Source organism: Thunnus albacares, chromosome 1 (genome assembly GCF_914725855.1).
Source record: "Thunnus albacares chromosome 1, fThuAlb1.1, whole genome shotgun sequence".
In the NCBI taxonomy this organism is placed as follows: Eukaryota; Metazoa; Chordata; class Actinopteri; order Scombriformes; family Scombridae; genus Thunnus; species Thunnus albacares.
The window spans coordinates 21,907,920-21,924,468 of NC_058106.1; the positions used below are offsets into that span (position 1 = coordinate 21,907,920).

At 40.2% G+C, this 16,549-nt stretch overlaps 1 protein-coding gene across 15 annotated transcripts in view; it reads left to right on the forward strand.

Annotated features, from left to right (window-relative positions):
• Nucleotides 1-16,549, forward strand: part of tead1b (TEA domain family member 1b) — a 56,724-nt gene that overhangs the window by 10,757 nt on the left and 29,418 nt on the right. For 11 of the 15 annotated variants that reach the window (XM_044349567.1, XM_044349600.1, XM_044349607.1 and 8 more), the window contains one exon: nt 6,327-6,579. In XM_044349567.1, the coding sequence (XP_044205502.1) occupies nt 6,423-6,579 (157 nt within the window). In that variant the 5' untranslated portion in view covers nt 6,327-6,422. The remainder of the gene's footprint in view (nt 1-6,326; nt 6,580-16,549) is intronic. The other 4 variants (XM_044349593.1, XM_044349664.1, XM_044349672.1 and 1 more) reach the window with 1 other exon arrangement.

Consider the following 16,549-nt stretch of genomic DNA (forward strand, 5'->3'; position numbering starts at 1 on the left):
CCTGTCTGTGAGGGGAAAAAAGTACACCAAAAGCATACTTTGATATCAGAGGCTAGACTTATCTGATATTGAGGCTACTAATCACCACTTGGATAGAAAAAGTAAGGACTAGTTTGCGAATATAGTTGCTCAAAAATGTAAATTAACAAAGAAGTGTGTGGTGTATGCCTGGATGGCCTGAAAGGAATGTGTTGATACAAGGTTTGTAGTGTATGACACATAGGCAGTGTAGGAAATTAAAAAAAAATTGGGGGGGGGCAACTTTTGCCTCCACTGTCCGAAAAATTGGGGCATTTACTAAATTTTGTGGGCAAAAATAGTAATTAGTGCATAAAGTTGCTGTTTTTAATGTGAAATGAGCACAGATTAAAATAAATACAGTAATCATCACCTTGTGTAACCAAAACCTCCTCAGTAAACACCGTCTCATTTGTAATAATTGTCTACATGTTCTAACTACAATATCATATTCAGACCTCCTACAAGTCAAAGCCAGTCTACTGTTGTCATTGTGGGTCTGATGTGTTGTATGCCACAGTTTTACAATATTACAGACTAGTAGCTACAAGTACTGTCAAAAGAGCCTAAACGAGTATAATATTCCTTCTTTATTGATGCAGTTCTTCTCTAAAGTTTTTTTTAGCATTCTTTATTTCATCTCCAAATTTATCCTTGCTTAGGTTTTGACCAGGATGACATAATGAAAATAACATAATAGACTCGATTATCCAGCACTGCCTCATTGGTTAGTAAAAAATATGTTCTAGATTTGGGAATAAAAGCTAATTTCACTCGGTACACTGAGCCCATTAATGTTAGTTGCTGCCCTTTTTACACAGCCTGTTCAAGGCGGGAATGCTGCGCCTTTATTCCACCTCGCTGTTCTGTATAAAAGGTATGGACACGCAGTGGGGGGCAGAGTTGCTCCTCCAATAAGCCGGCTACGGAGGTAGTCACAGCCGGATGGACGTCTGTGTGAAGCTTCTGGATAGCTGGCATGGCTGGACAGGGAGCTGACGCTATTGTGTTACACATCATGCCGGGATGCTATGTAAAAGCACACACGGTGGCATTACGCCGGATTTGTTTGGTTCAGTGAAAAAAAAAAGCAAAGGTGGCTTAGTGACGGATCTCCTTTACAGCTATAATGTGGTATGTCTGTATAAAAAAGTGAGAATATATGAGATGAGAGTATAAAACAGCTTCTGGCAAGACCCACGTATATGTATTAACATTAACGTTAGTTAGCCAAATTACTAACACTATATTGGCTAACGTGCCAGACAAAAGACACTAGCGTTAGCGTTAATATTACTTATCATAAGCATATCATTTATGTTTGCTGGCTTGGTGCCGATGAGCCGAACACTTTTTTGACCTGTTCGCTTCCTTTGATAAAGTCGTGATTACTTTTTAGGGGTTCCAGGCTATTTTTGGGTTGGTGAGCCCTGCATGCCTTGCAGTAGAGGAGAGTCGTCTTCTTCATTTATTCGACACCAAGCCAGTCTATTTTCCATTTTTCAATAGTTGAAGCCGCAACTTTCATTGCTGTCTTATTTGTCTTTATTTTGCTTGCTGGTGGTGGTGTTGGTGACGGCCTGGGTCTTAGGTTGCTTTCATTGGGTGGAGCAGTTAGAGTTTTTGTAAGGAGGTAGCGGTCCATCCTGGCAGCGAACTTCACTGCAGGTGCAGCAGGAGTGCAACACCTCTGTCAGGAATCGTAGTGCATAGTGTGAACAACAGCGCTGTTTGTGTTTGTGTGTTGAAATTGAAATTAAATGAATTTGATGAAAATAAAATGATGGCATCATGTAGAATTAGGATATTGACCTAAACTGGTAAAGATAAAATTATTTTTTTCGAATTTTTGGGGGCAATTTCTGCCCCTCGATCATGGTTTTTAGGGGCATTCTGAGATTTCTTAGGGCATTTTTGCCCTTGCCCCCCGCTAATTTCCAATGCTGCACACAGGAAGATATTTGTTGGCTAAGATGTAAAAATGATTGTTATAGAACAACTGTGTATAGCTTTTACTGTGTCAGTTGTGGCTGAAATTTATCTTCAAAAGTATCTGCAAAGCTTGAATGTCCTTGGTCTTTGGGATTGTTGCCTTGCATTGACACCCTATTGGGAACACTTGCATAGCTGCCCCCAACAATGTGATAAATTATTATTACACATTGGGAAATTATATGATGATAAACCCCCCTAACATTTGTTGTGGGATGGAAGTTGAAAGTCAGTTGATCCAGTGTTGTGAGGTTTGTGTTATTAGTTGACTTGTTTCATATTCCCTCAGATAACGATCAGCATCCTGAAGACACATTTGATCTCTTATTAGAGAAAAGCTCTTTGGAGAAACATTGTTTATAAAATCATTTCTGTTGAGGAGAAGTATCAATGTTTGTTGCAGGGTAGAAGAGTTCAGTGTGATTTGAAACATGCTCAGTGATCTTGCTGCTTCAAGATTCTTGTCTTGTTTTTTTCCCTCTCTCACTAATAACAACCACAGTCAGCTTTGACTTTACTAATAGTAAAGAGGAGAGCACTTTATCCTTTTACATCTTTTCAGGAGTCTGTAATTAAATGAACTTGATTCTCCCTGAAACAGATTTTGGTTTTGACAAGATGAATACACTGCACTTTAGAGCTTTACATTGTATATGCATTATATTAGTTGTTCAATATCCTCATATTTTTGTAAAATAACACTTCATCAACTGTACTTTAGTGTTGACATCATTTCTTACGTGTGCACTTTGTTGTCAGATAGCATATAAAGTGGAGTTAAGGGGAATCTCTTGAGTGTATTTTTATTTCCTGGTGTGATGTTGGAGGACCTGGGAAAGAGAAGAGAAATAACAGAGTGTAGGAATCAAGTTGGTGTGATTGCCAGAGCCACAAAGTCACTAAATGTTTAAAATGTCACAGAAGTTCAAGGGAACAACTTTAACCTGCTCTGATTATAAAATAGAGAACCAATATGCTTTTTCATAAGATGTAAAAGTGTTGTTGTAGTATTTGTTTTTTTCTTGGGTCTCTTTGATAAAGTTATGGGTGCAATTTTGTGCTTTTAAAAAGTTTAATATAATGTTTTAGTAGACTTGGCATTGTAAAGCTTTATTGAAATATACTGGCTGCAACACTAGAGAAAAAAGTCGTGACGTTTTCAAGAGTACTTAAGCTTTTACAAACACTGCTGTAATTCAATTGTTTGGTCTTGATGAGGAGAGAAACAAATATTTTCTTCAGAAGCCCATGTTGCTATGAAAATGTAAGCTGGAAGTGATTACCAGCGTAGTTCATCATTCGGTTGGGATGAGAGGAGCACATCTAGAAAGAGTCCCGGCCTTTTAGTGGTTGAAATGGGAATTTTTCCCCCTCCCTCATCAGTTTGTGAGTTAGTTTTGCAGTGTCAGCAGTCAGCACACAAAAACGGAATTCAGTAAAAGCTCTCTCTGCTCTCTGGGATTTTTTTTCCCCCAACAGCTTGCTCCCATCCCCCCTTTCCCCCTCATGAACTGACATGCTGGAAGAAACATATGCTACTATTCCCACTTCCTGACAGCTTGTGCTGCTTGAATAGGATCTTGCTCAGGGAGGAAGCAGTTGTCTGGAAAGAGGGAGAGAGATTAAGTATAAAGAAAACCTCAATGAACTGTTAGTGAAGGAAGCAAAACATGAAAGTATTTTTAATGGTGAATTAAGGGTAAGGACAGTAACAGTTTGACAGTTAACACAAACTCTGTGATTGCTGCATATTGAAAATCCAGTCTCTTTTTTTATGTGTTTTGTCTTTAGCAGGACTGTAGAGTAAAAGTCAGAAGTAAATTGACTGTGATTGCGTGGGGATAAAGTGGAGGGCAGTGTGGTAGTTTCACCTCACACCTCGTCTACACTGGCTGTGCAGCCAAAGCAACACACCACAAACACAACAACAGCTGCATTTCCCGTTTGTATGCGTGCTAAATCTGTTCAACTACAGTAGTGTTGTGCACTTAGATACAGTCATGTACTTAAAGTTACCCTGTGGAGTTTTTGTCTGTAAAACAAAGTTCTGTTTACATTCAGTTTTTTCTCACCATTGTGTGTATTTTTGAGACCTAATAAATGTCCTGCTTCCTAAAAGAGATGATATTTGGACTATTTTGACATCTACATTATTTACATCCACATTTGCTCGCTAGCAGTCATCTTCTTTTGCTTTTATTGGCTACATGTATTGGCATGTTACCACCACCAATAGTAATTAGTGTAATTAGTGGACACGGCAGGACTGTGTAACGGCCGTCCTTGTGCAGTCACTTTTTTGACATAGCTCCATAGCACCACTAGTGGTCAAAAACTCCTCTTAAACATAAATCTATGCTTCAGGACGCGATTGCACACCCAATGTGCAAGAGCTGTTATGTACAGACAGGTACAAGTTTTGCATAAATCAGCAGATAAGTGCAAGAGACACAAGTTTGGTGTTTACAGCTACTGTAGCCAGAGACTTTCCTCTTCAACAAGATTAAATGATTAAATCATCTATTCTGTGCAATTTTAGTCGGTGTGCTTCATGCTTTTTCCTTTTTTCCTTTTTGTTTTTTTTGTTGCTGTGCTGGGTTAAGTTTGACTCCTGTTGCATACATTATTTATTTACTCATTATTGAGACAGTTTTGTCTTACAAGCTTTGAGTTTACCTGTTTGCTCGAGCTGTGTCCGTCTTCCTTGCTGCGACACATTCAAAGTGTTAAGCTGTTCATTAGCATTTACAAGACTAAACCACTTTTGCAGGCAAGTTTTGAGAGAAAACTTCATAATGAGTTCTTATTTTTTAATAGTATGATAACACTTCCCTTGGAAACCATCTCCGCCTTTAAAATCATAAGTATAAACTCAATCAACCCCTACATAATAGGTGGTCCAGGTTCTTACTGGACATCTCAACAAAGAACCATATGTGATGTCTGTTTCTCATGTCATTTAACCGTAATAAACTCTTTCAGCCTTTTGAAGTTCTGGGTCTGACTCTGTGGCTGCTAACGCCACATTGTGCAGAATGCTTTCAGTCTTCAGTTTTCTCACAGTCTATGGTGACCACAGCCCTGCTGAATCTCATTTTACCACACACATTGCCATGTTTGCTCACATTTGTACATTCATGAAGTTGTAGCGTGTAATAGTAATTTCCCATAATATGTGGGATCGCTGTTTTATGTTCCTGGACATGCAATGTATTCTGCTCTTTATGCCAGTCCACAGTTTATTAGCTGCAGATTTACCCAGGAGCTAGTTGGTCTTGTCAATAGCTGTTGGTGAGATGAGACTCTCCTGCTGTGTGACCAACTTGGTAAGATACACAAAGAAGGCTGGTCCTTGGATTGTGCCATTCTCTGTAAGCGGTGGTCTTCTTGTTGTGCCTGTAGGTCTCCAGCCTCTTTGGCTTCTCTGTGGGGGCTTGAGTTTCTGATTCTGATTTAAATGCTGTCATAGTGTGACGACTGTGGCTGACTGGTGAGGTTAGCACTACAGATTAGTAGCAGCACTGTTTTTTTTATTTATACAGCATAGTCTTGTAGAACATGAATGATTTTTGAGGAAACGTCTTGCCTCACAATCACAGTTAAACACATTTATACCCAGAAGTTTCCAAGTACAACCACAGTCTAACCTGTTGGCTGTTGAAGAGTTTGGGGTGGAGTGCCTTTGCTCAAGGGCAAGTGCTTCTTTCATTTCTCCCTCAGATGTAGTCTGCTGCTCCAGGAATCAAACTGTCATTTTATGATCACAATTCTGATGTGTTTTTTGATACAGTTTGTAGAAAGGTACAAAGCTAAAAGCAATTACTTAGTTGCTGAATTACGGTAAAAACCTGATTTTTAAAAATAAAACTCTTGTAGCAGTATAAGCTATATAAAACATTTACATAAAAGTTCAGTGGACAATCTGTTAATCACTCCATGACCCACTTATATTTAGACCCACTGATGGAGAACTGCTGCTAAATCTAGACTCACCTCACACAATGGGTGCATTTCCCATCATAGGAGGCATTTGTCCGCTCTATAAATAAGTTTTAAATGTAACCACTTACTGCATGTGTTGTCATTTAATTAGAAGTTCCACAAGTCCATGAGAGAAAATTGCTCAATTGTTTAAACCCATAACATCCATTGTAAATCAAGTCAACAACATTCTTGGCAATGTTTATGCTTGTTTGGCTGCTTCTGCTCCATATTGTTGCTCTCAACACGCAGTGTGTATTTCTTTTTTTTTTTTTTTGGAAGCAGATGTCCACTGTCACAGAGTGATGGTTTGGTTTGTTTATTGGGAATTCCAGGTCTCTCCCTAATCTGCTCCAGGCTTCAGCTTGGAGAGCCCAACCGCCACGATTGATCCCAGCAGCTGGAGCGGCAGCGAGAGCCCTGCCGAGGACATGGAGAGGATGAGCGACTCGGCAGACAAGCCTGTGGACAATGATGCCGAGGGGGTGTGGAGCCCTGACATTGAACAGAGCTTCCAGGAGGCCCTGGCCATCTATCCTCCTTGTGGACGCAGGAAGATCATCCTGTCTGATGAGGGAAAGATGTATGGTGAGTACAGATGTGGTGCGTGCATGTGCAAGTTTAAACCTAGTCTTCATCTGTGTATTTGTATGTTTTTGTTAAAGCTGAAACCGGAAGGAGCTTAAAAGGGAAATGCATCAGTACATGAGTAATGTAATACAAGACTCAATCTCAGATTAACCTGTGATGTGTTCTCTGATGGTGGCCATACAGACGCCACTCTGGTTCACAGAAGTGCAAGTTTATAAGTAAAGCAGCATGAACTATTAGTCAGTAGCAGATGGTACTGCGGCTGCCACCAGCTGTGCCCCCTCTCCTCCCTCCACTTCCCCCATTCCTGGCTGGGTGATGTCATGGAAAGAGGGAATATTTTCTCTCTGTGGTGTTGGACTGTCTCACAGCCTGTCAGTGTCAAGTGAAAGCAGAAAGCCCCTCAGAGCATTCGCTTGCAGCTGTCATGTGACCCCTCCGGCCAAACAAAATGTAAATTCTAGGAGTTGCAGTGAAAACCCCTCAGCTGCCACTACAAAGATGTGGGCTCAGACAACAGGACCCTCCCCAATGTCTCTTCCTCCAATTCCCCCTGTCCACATTTGGAACAAGACTGCCAGAGAAGCATGACAATTCTTTTTTTTATAGTTATAAATGAGCAGTGCTGAGTGCAGGCCTCGCTGTTATTCAGTAAACATCTTCAGTATGATGCAAATGTTCAGCTTTCTAGTAGCCTGTGACATTGAAATTTTAAATACTCTTTCAAATATATTATTTTCGTCAGTTTCTGGACCAAGTAGAAATTAAGCATGACTTGTTGATTTACATTTACTGTATCAAAGACAAAAATATAAAAACTTATGTAGGTTGTAAGTTCTTCTGATTAATCAAATTAGGTAGATAAATAGATAAAACTCCTTTTAACAGGCATTAACATACACAATATACCTCATGACAATGGCTGACAGACTTAAAAAATATAACTCAAAGTGAAACATGTTTTCTTTCTCTGGGCTATAAAAGAAAAAAACACATAATACTGTAATTCTTGATTGTGTAAGACACTGTAGTTTCAAACCAACAATAACAAAACCAACAAAAAAGTTTTGTTTCTGTGGTGTGTAATCCGTCTTCAAATCTGCTGAAGAGACAACTGCAGGTTTCAACAGAGGTTCATCCTCCCAGATGTGTGTCTCATCAGTATCCTTGGACTGTATCTCTTACTGTTACTGAGTGAGAACTGTTAGACACAACAGTGAAATGATTTTCTTACATCTTAAGGTGTGGAAACTGAGAGGATACTGTAATGCATGGTTGCATGTTGTAAGATTGTGGCAGAATGCCTGTGTTTCCTGTGGAAAGAGCTGTAGAAAGACAGGAGAGTTGCATTTTATTTATTTAATTTTTGGAGATTAAAGGCAGATTTGTGGATGCAGTCCTCTTTCCTATCATATCAGTTTGTTGGGACCATGTAACAGGGAACAGATTGAAATCAGTCTGATGTATGGGTGCTTTTTCTGGGGCTTGTTGTTCAGCCTCGCAACTGTTGCTGCAGGCCAGTGCCAATCCCATCATGCCATGAACTGACAATTCCCCAAAAATCAGGAAGGCATTAATGGTTCCACGGGTCTTTCTTTGAGAAAAAAGCAGCCGTGTTTAATTTCAAATAGACAGTGTCAGTGCATTATTAGAACACACTGTTTAAGAAATATATAATTAGAACAGGAACAGTACAGTGAACCTTGGTGTGATTGCTTATTAGAGCATGTGTATGTATGCACAGTCACACATGTAAATAGTAGGGCACTTGGTCATTTTACAACTAGAAATGTGGCGCTGTAAAATGTTGTTTTGTGGCAAAGTGACATTTAGAGGCATCAGGAGCATCCAGCAGTATGGCATTAATGCTCATACTCAATTTGAATTTATTTCAGCCAAATCCTATAAATCATAGACAATCACAATAAAGCCAAAGCTGAAGGCAATGGCCAGTTAAATTACCTCAGTGTTGAAAATCACATTCAACTCAGTTTTTTTTAATCCATTGAGGAATGTTTGGAATGTGAGTCAACTCCTTTTTTCCCTTTACTGTTAAGTTTTTTGTGATCTTACAAAATGTTCTCTAAAGGTGCATTTGACTCAGGGGCTCATTTTCTTACTCTTCTGTGTGTCAACATAAGCAAATAAAAAAATAAATGTTCCTACACGCCTGCTATCTGCAGTATGCAGTATTGACAATGTTAGATTTTTTTCATTTTTAACCCCTGCCTCCCTGTAATGATTAAACCTGTAACATTTTTCTCATTCTCACCACACTAATGACTTGGTGTGAAAACATTCATATGAATAGAAACTTTCAGTTATCAGTTGCCAAAATAAATATATGGTTTGTTTTGTAAAGCAATTATGGTCTAGGGAAAAATCTTAATGCTCTTAGAGTATTTTTGCCTTTTCAGAACCACCATGTCTGACAGGCGAACCCAGTCTCACACCTACTCTGCTTAATATAAGACCTTAAGTATAAAATCTGTTAGAAATTAAAAACAAAAATCAGTAATGTATAGAGATGGCTTTACTATTTAAAGACCTCAGATATAATAATTTTACACATGAGAATCGTACCCTGGGTGCGTGTCCCTATAAAAACCAAGATGCTTTCTTTGCCATGTGAATGTGTTTGTTTTTGTTGGATGCCTCAGATTTCCATCTATAAGACGCTCCTTAGCTATGTATGCTGTGCACTTCTTTGGAATGCCATCAGAGATGATAAGTAACCAATTAAGTGGTCCTCCATACAGCTAGAAGGGATTGATTTGTTTAAAACATCTAGTGATTTGTCTTTTAAGAGGTGAAGGGCTCTGCTAACCGTGGTGAGGCTGATATTGCACTTTAATCCTGGTCTATAGGGTTTATAACAGCCGCAAACAGACGACGAATAAAACCTCTCATGGCATCTGAGATGAAAGTTGGCTACAAGGAGACTGGTATTTTGTAGTTGAGAGACTCAGGGGATGGCATAGTGTTCCATACACAGAGCTCATCACAAGAGGAGCTGCCCTGAGTGCCCTTAAGCCCTTTGTTATCCTGGGCTAGAGTGCAGTTAATTAGCAACAGTCTCTATAGCAACTGTGTTGTGGTATAAAACAATTTCTAATTTCTGCTTCTTAGCTTATTGTGGTGTTTACCTGAAGTGTTTTGGATGTGCTGAGACCAGTGTTGACTGGCCCTGTGCCCATTCTCTGAGGCTAATTGTAACTGCGATGGAAGACATTACATCTGCATAGTCTACTGCATCACCCGGGCACTTGCCATGGCCTCAGAGTTTACTTAGGAGAATATTTTAGGAAAAGGGAAATAGGGGGCACTGGCCCCTAGCCAAAGGCCTAAGACTCTGCACTTGTATAATTCACCTGCTGTGCTAGGCTGCATTCATTTATCCCAGAAATAGAGTTGATAAATGAAACAACACGCTTCACTCAAATTGTATGTTTATTCATTGAGTTATGTATTTGCACTTGCCCCGCAAGCTAAATGACATTGGGAAATTTTTCTCAGTTACTGTTGGAAAAAAAGGCAAGAACTGATTTCTATTCCATCTACTGACAAATAAATATGTAAATACATACTCTACTTGTAAGCTATACCACACAGTGTTTTTCTTGTTTTTGCTTCTGAAGAGGCAAGGCCACCATTTGTATTTGATGCATGAGCTTGAAAGTCCTTTCTGATGATTATGATGGAGACATGGCCACCTTTCATGGGAATTTCAAAGTACTTTTTATGCCTGTGTCATTGTGTCTTATCTTGTTCAGATAAACAGCAGTAGGGCTGCAACTAAGGAGTATTTTTATAATTGATTAACCTGCCGATTTATTTTTACGATTAATCGACTAATAATTTGGTCAATAAAACATCAGAAAATGTTGAAAAAATGACATAACATCATGGAGTTCAAGGTGACATCCTCAGGTGTCTTACTTTGTCCATCCAACAGTCCCAAACCCCAAAATATTAAATTTACAGTAATGTAAAAGCAACAAATTCTCAAATTTGAGACCCTTGAACCAGCAAATGATGATTATTTGATTATTAGAATAGTTGCAGATTCATTTTCTTTCAATTGACTAATTGATTAATCATTGCAGCTCTAAACAGCAGCAGCAATCATACCATTAAATGCACATATTTATCTTAAAAATGAAAAATGCAGTCAAATCCCTACATGTTGTAATGTTCACCTTGTAGACGGACTGCTGGACACGATGCTTCCGTCCTCACGTGTCTTTTGATGTAAAGCTTTTCCTATTACTGCTCTGCTGTTTTGCTCTGCCATCTCGTCAGTGATCCAGCCCAGACCCCTCCTGTGGGAACTAAGTGGCACTTGGTTTGCAGAGATGCCAAGGATGAGTTAGATATAATGAGCAGACCTGGCTTGCCCCCGATGGCCCAGCACTGTGCTCCTCTGGGGCTCGTCTCACCGGGCCGAGCATGCTCTGAGACAGAGCGAGCGGACCTGATCCTCCCTGCTGAGCGGATAATGAGGAATTCTGGGATCAGCTCAGGCTCCCCGAGTCACCTGCATTCACTCAGAATGGAGTGTGAGGAACTTCATTGCAGGAGAGGCATCACACACCTCCAGAATAATCCCTCATTTGTTCCCCTGCCATTGTCAGTGTAAGACTACCGTGTTTTCACACACGGTAGTGAAAAAAGTCCAATTATTGTATTTCTATCTCAAAAGGAGTAACTGTCGAAAGTGTAAATAGTATCGATGCAGGTATGATGAGGGGAGGAAGAAGTCATTGTGAATAAGGAATCAAGATTTTAAGGTTGGGTTGTGACAAACTGGTAATTTATTCATTGCGGGTCGCTATGGAGATGTCTTATACTTCTTTCAACCTGACACAGTGACAAGGATCAAACATGTCTTTGGTTTATCCAAATGGGTCAACAAGCACGAGGTGACCTGGTTTTATGTCCCTCCTCGTGACTAAGGTGGAACACATGTCAGACAATACTCTGCTTCAAAGGTGTATCTGTTAATGACATTAATGACAGTTTTTATGTACAGTAACTGACTATCCAGCTAATATTAAAAAAAGAGAACAAGAGAGTATGGGAAAGAATCTATGAGCGTGAGAAACTTAACAGAAACTGACACTCAGTTTTATATAATGTTATTCTTTGAAATGCTTCAGTTTAGCAGGTGATTTTCAAGATAGAGCGTCATTCACGAGGTATGAAAGGTGTATCAGTTTGTGTCTTCTTGTCTCTCCAGCGGTATGAAACACTTGTTAATTTGGACTGATGTATTATTCAGGGCTCAAAGGCACACACATCAGCTGACCTGTGTAATTCATATTTTACATTTTTTTCATGTGATCTAGGGCTGCCACTAATGATTGTTTTCATCATCAATTAATCTGATGATTATTTTCTTGATTAATCAATTGTTTGGTCTATAAAGTTCTTTTGTCCCGACCAACCCCACAACCTGAAGATATTCAGTTTCCTATCTTAGAAGACTAATAAAACCAGAAAATATTCACATTTGAGAAGCTAAAGTCAGAATGAACTTTTTTTTTCATAAAAAAATGACTCAAAAGGATTTATTATAAAGAAGTTGCCAATTAATTTTCTGCCAATTGACTAATTGATTAATCAACTAATCATTAGCTTTAATGTGATCTTTTCTCTTTTTGCAAACCTTTTGCTGACAGTCCATCTGCTACTTCTGTTGTTTTGCGAGAGAAGAGGACGAATGAGGTGCCTAGTAGCCACTAGTCAGTGTTTGGACAACAGGTGATGGAAACATCTAGATGATAGATAATTTGAGGTCTACCTGATTTCACTGTTCTTGTTTTGCTTGATTCAATTTCTTCCTATCTTTGGTTTATCAACCATATGTGTTTCTGTGGCTCCAAGAATATGCACTTAATGAAGCTCTGCCACAAAATGGATCTACATTTAGAGTACAATTTAGATAGATGGATGGAAGGATGTACTTTATTGATCCCAAATTGGGGAATTCTTGTGTTACAGTAGCAGATTATCCATGCTTTGCACAGAAACGGTAAATACACAGTAAATAAACATATCACCACTATAAGAGAGAAATATATATCTACAGAAAAATAAACACAACAAATAACAATAAAATAAAATAGCTCAATAAAAGGATATAAGAAAAAACCATAACATAAACTATAAATATAATAAAATATAACCAGGATATATAAACATAGGATAACATACTATATATATGTGCAAAGTTGTTGAAGTTTTAAAAATGCAATGAAGTAGAGTAGGAGTATAAAGTTGTACAAATTCACCATGAGCAAAGTTACTGAAGGAGCAAAACAGAGTTGAGTTTGGCTGAAACAGAAACTATAAAGCTGAGAGTTCTGAGAGTTCTCTGTTAGACAGACGTGAGGTGTTATAGAGAGTTATTGCTCTGGGCAGGAAAGATTTCCTGTATTGGTCCTTGTGACAGCAAAGCTGAACCAGTCTGTTAGAGAAAGTGCTCCAGTCTGTCCAGTAGGTGGTGGAGAGGGTGGTCAAGATTATCTATAATGGATCCTCTACACCACAACTTCAAAGGTGTCTAGTTTGCAGCCAATTACGGAGCTGGCCTTCTTAATCGGTTTAATAAGTCTGTTGGTGTCACCGGCTCCAATGCTGTTCCTCCAGCTAGAGCAGGGGGAGCTGCATTACAGCAAAATACAGTGCACTGGCCACAAGAAGTTTTCCAACATCTTGCTGCAAACGTTGAAGGATCTCAGCTTCCTCAGGAAATAGAGTCTGCTTATCCCCTTCTTATATACAGCCTCAATGTTGGTGTTCCAGTTCAATCTGTTGTCAATGTGGATGCCCAGGTACTTGTAGTCCTCCACCATGCCAACATCTTCCCTCCAGAATACACAGGGGTTTTGTAGCCATCCTCTTCCTTCTGAAGTCGATCACCATCTCCCTGGTCTTGGCCACGGTCAGAAGCAGATGATTTCTTCCAGACCACCCCACAAAATCTTCTACCAGTGCTCTGTGCTCCTCCTCCCGCCCATCACTTATACACCCAACCACTGCAGGGTTGTGGGAGAACTTCTGCAAGTAGTATGACCCGGAGTTGTATTGAAAGTCTGAGATGTATACGTTGAAAAGGAAGGGAGACAGCACAGTCCCGTGTGTTGATCCACCATTTCAGACAGAACACTGCCAGAGTTGGACAAACTGCGGTCTGCCTGTCAAGTAGTCGGTAATCCAGGAGCTTCTCCCTTAGTAGCAGTGGCTGGATGGTGTTGAATGCCAGCCTCTCCAGCACCTTCATCACATGAGATATGTAGGCAACTGGTCAATAGTCGTTGAGGCGAGATGGAATCATCTTCTTGGGAACAGGAACCAGGCAGGATGTCTTCCACAGCACTGGTATCTTCTCCTGGTTCAGCCTCAGGTTGAAGAGATGTCACAGAATAGCAGATAGCTGGCACATATTTATTCATAGAAGTCTGTTCAGAGGACAGATTTCAGCTCTTAACTCGTGTCCATGTTGTGGTGACCAACCATAACATGTTGTGACTTGTGTGAGATTTCAGGCTCCAGTCTGCCCACAGCCTCATGTTGTTGGGGGTTCATGCCTCACAGGGTGGAGCAAGCGGCTCAAAGTGTAAGCAGTACTGATGCTGACCAGGCTGTAAGGTGACATCACTAGAAGAGGGAGAGTTGATGTTCTGAGGCAGAGGTTGTGAATTTTTCTTTGTATTTTGGGTATTCTGTATTCATGATTATCAAATGAACAAAACTTGAAAAGCATGATTATCTGAAAGGGTTGAAATGGCATCCTTTTACACTTTGAAATGCAACGAATCAAATTTTCTTTTTTTGGCTCACACCACTGAACTCTTTCACAATCAAATGGTGTACTGTATCACCTTAAAATGTAGCCAAATCAAATGTATTGCATGTTTTTGATTTTATTTCACTTGTTATAGAAATTAAGTCCTAGTAGATGTCTGATTTTTACACATTTACAGGAGTACTATGGAAAGAACCCAGACCAAATGATCAGTCTGAGTCTGTAATTGTGATTTTCTGACTGTCTGAGTGGAAGTGTTTGTACTGAACGGTTGGATAGCAGGCCTCGGCTCTCTGCCTGCCTGCCTGAATCAGGAGTACATGGGGTGTGTCCCAGCTCTGAGGTCTGTGTGAGGCCCTCTGAGCCAGGCTTCTGGTTTCAGGTTGCATGTTCCCAATTGGCTGCTTTTGTTTGACTAAAACACAGTGAGACACTGGGCTTCTTAAAGATGCAGTGTCACTTTCATGCTCTCTTCAAGAAATCATCTGTTTCATGCTGATTACATCATATTCCATTGATGAAACTCTTTTATTCTGATGAGATCATCTCACACTGATGGGACCATTTTGTGTAATCAACATATGAATGGAATCTGAATGCCAGTGTTATTCTCTCATCCAGAGCACAGGGACTACACTCTAGTGCGAACAGAGACTGTCATCTCTTTCTTTGCTGTTTGTGGAATAGAGAAAGGTCTCTTGACACTGAACAGCATCCCTGGAAACAAAGGAACTGTAGCCACAGTCGTAAAATGATCATACTCAGTGCTGTGTTATGGTCTGACCCTTATTTCCTATATGACCAATCCTATTTCATTGTAATATATAATAACATTAAGTGCTTGTTTATTATGTCGTGACTAGCAGGGGTGTTTCCACTGTTGAGAGGCATTAACTGTTTGGGACCTCTCCTCTCTTTAAAGTTGGACTCGGTTACAACTTTCAGACAGCTTGTGCTCATGATTACAAAAGAACGTGAGACATGCAGCCCATCATGACCACAAAGTTTGACTTTTCATTTATAGATATTGGTCACAGCCAACATGTCTTCCTTTGTGCTCAGATGCTGAATTGATCCCAAGAGATTGAAAATATTGATTTGACTCAGTTCCTTACTTTGTTGTGGAAAAGGGGGAGGGTGGGGGGGGGGGGGGGGGGGGACAGTGCACCTTCCTGACTGTTAGCGCCATGTTCACACATTGGACTTGCCACACAGCCAGTTCCTCGGGAGACCCATAATTACAGCCGTCCTTTCAGATTAGTCCAGCAGCCTGTCCAACTGTGGCTTCACTCCCTGGTCATTTATTTCATCCCTTTCCCTCTCCTGAGAGGCACACCTCAACACAATGACCAGGCCATCCCCTACAATAATGTATGTGATGATAAACACAGTGGCTCCTAATTGATAGAGTGATTCAGACAAGGGCTGGCTGTGCAAATTGGTCCCCTGTGAGTATATTGCACAGAGTTGGGACTAGCAGGTTTCAGCTCTGGCCTCGTTTGCGAGGCGCAGAGCGGGGAGAGAGGAAATAGAATGGGCTGGACCTGCTGGGTGATAAAGAGGCTGTCTTTGCCTGCTCAGCCCCGTCTGAAAACAGGCACAGTTCAGCAGAGGTTGGCTGCTGTAATCCTCTCAGTGTCTCCAGGAAGGCTCAGGTTAGTGACCTGCTGCTTTGTGATGTCTTGTAAGATTTTGAGACAACACCTCACCTTTAATCCCCCACTGTTCAACTAACACATTAGCTCAACCGCTCCTGACCCAGCCCCTGCAATAAAGCCTTTTATCCAGCTCAATAAGGTCATTTGAAGTTAAGTATTGATTTCTTTTGGTGTCCAGAGAAAAAATGGATTTTTAAAGAGCTGTTAATTACAGTTGCACACAGCATTATAAAGAGAACTTAATTTTGCCACGGCTGGATTTTTAAACCCTCAGTGAAATTCACAATTGTCAATTACCTTAAAGCAGAGCTTCATTCAAGTGAGGCAGCATACTAACTCTGTGGCTCACAGTGCAACAACAGGACTTGGTGAATAAACTTGCAGTTATTACAGCTGATCAGATTGGTGCTAGTTCTGTAGCTCTGTAAGCTAACACAATGGAAAAAAGCTCCCTGCTCACCAGAAAGCTGTACTGCTTTGTTAACCAGTAATGCACTAT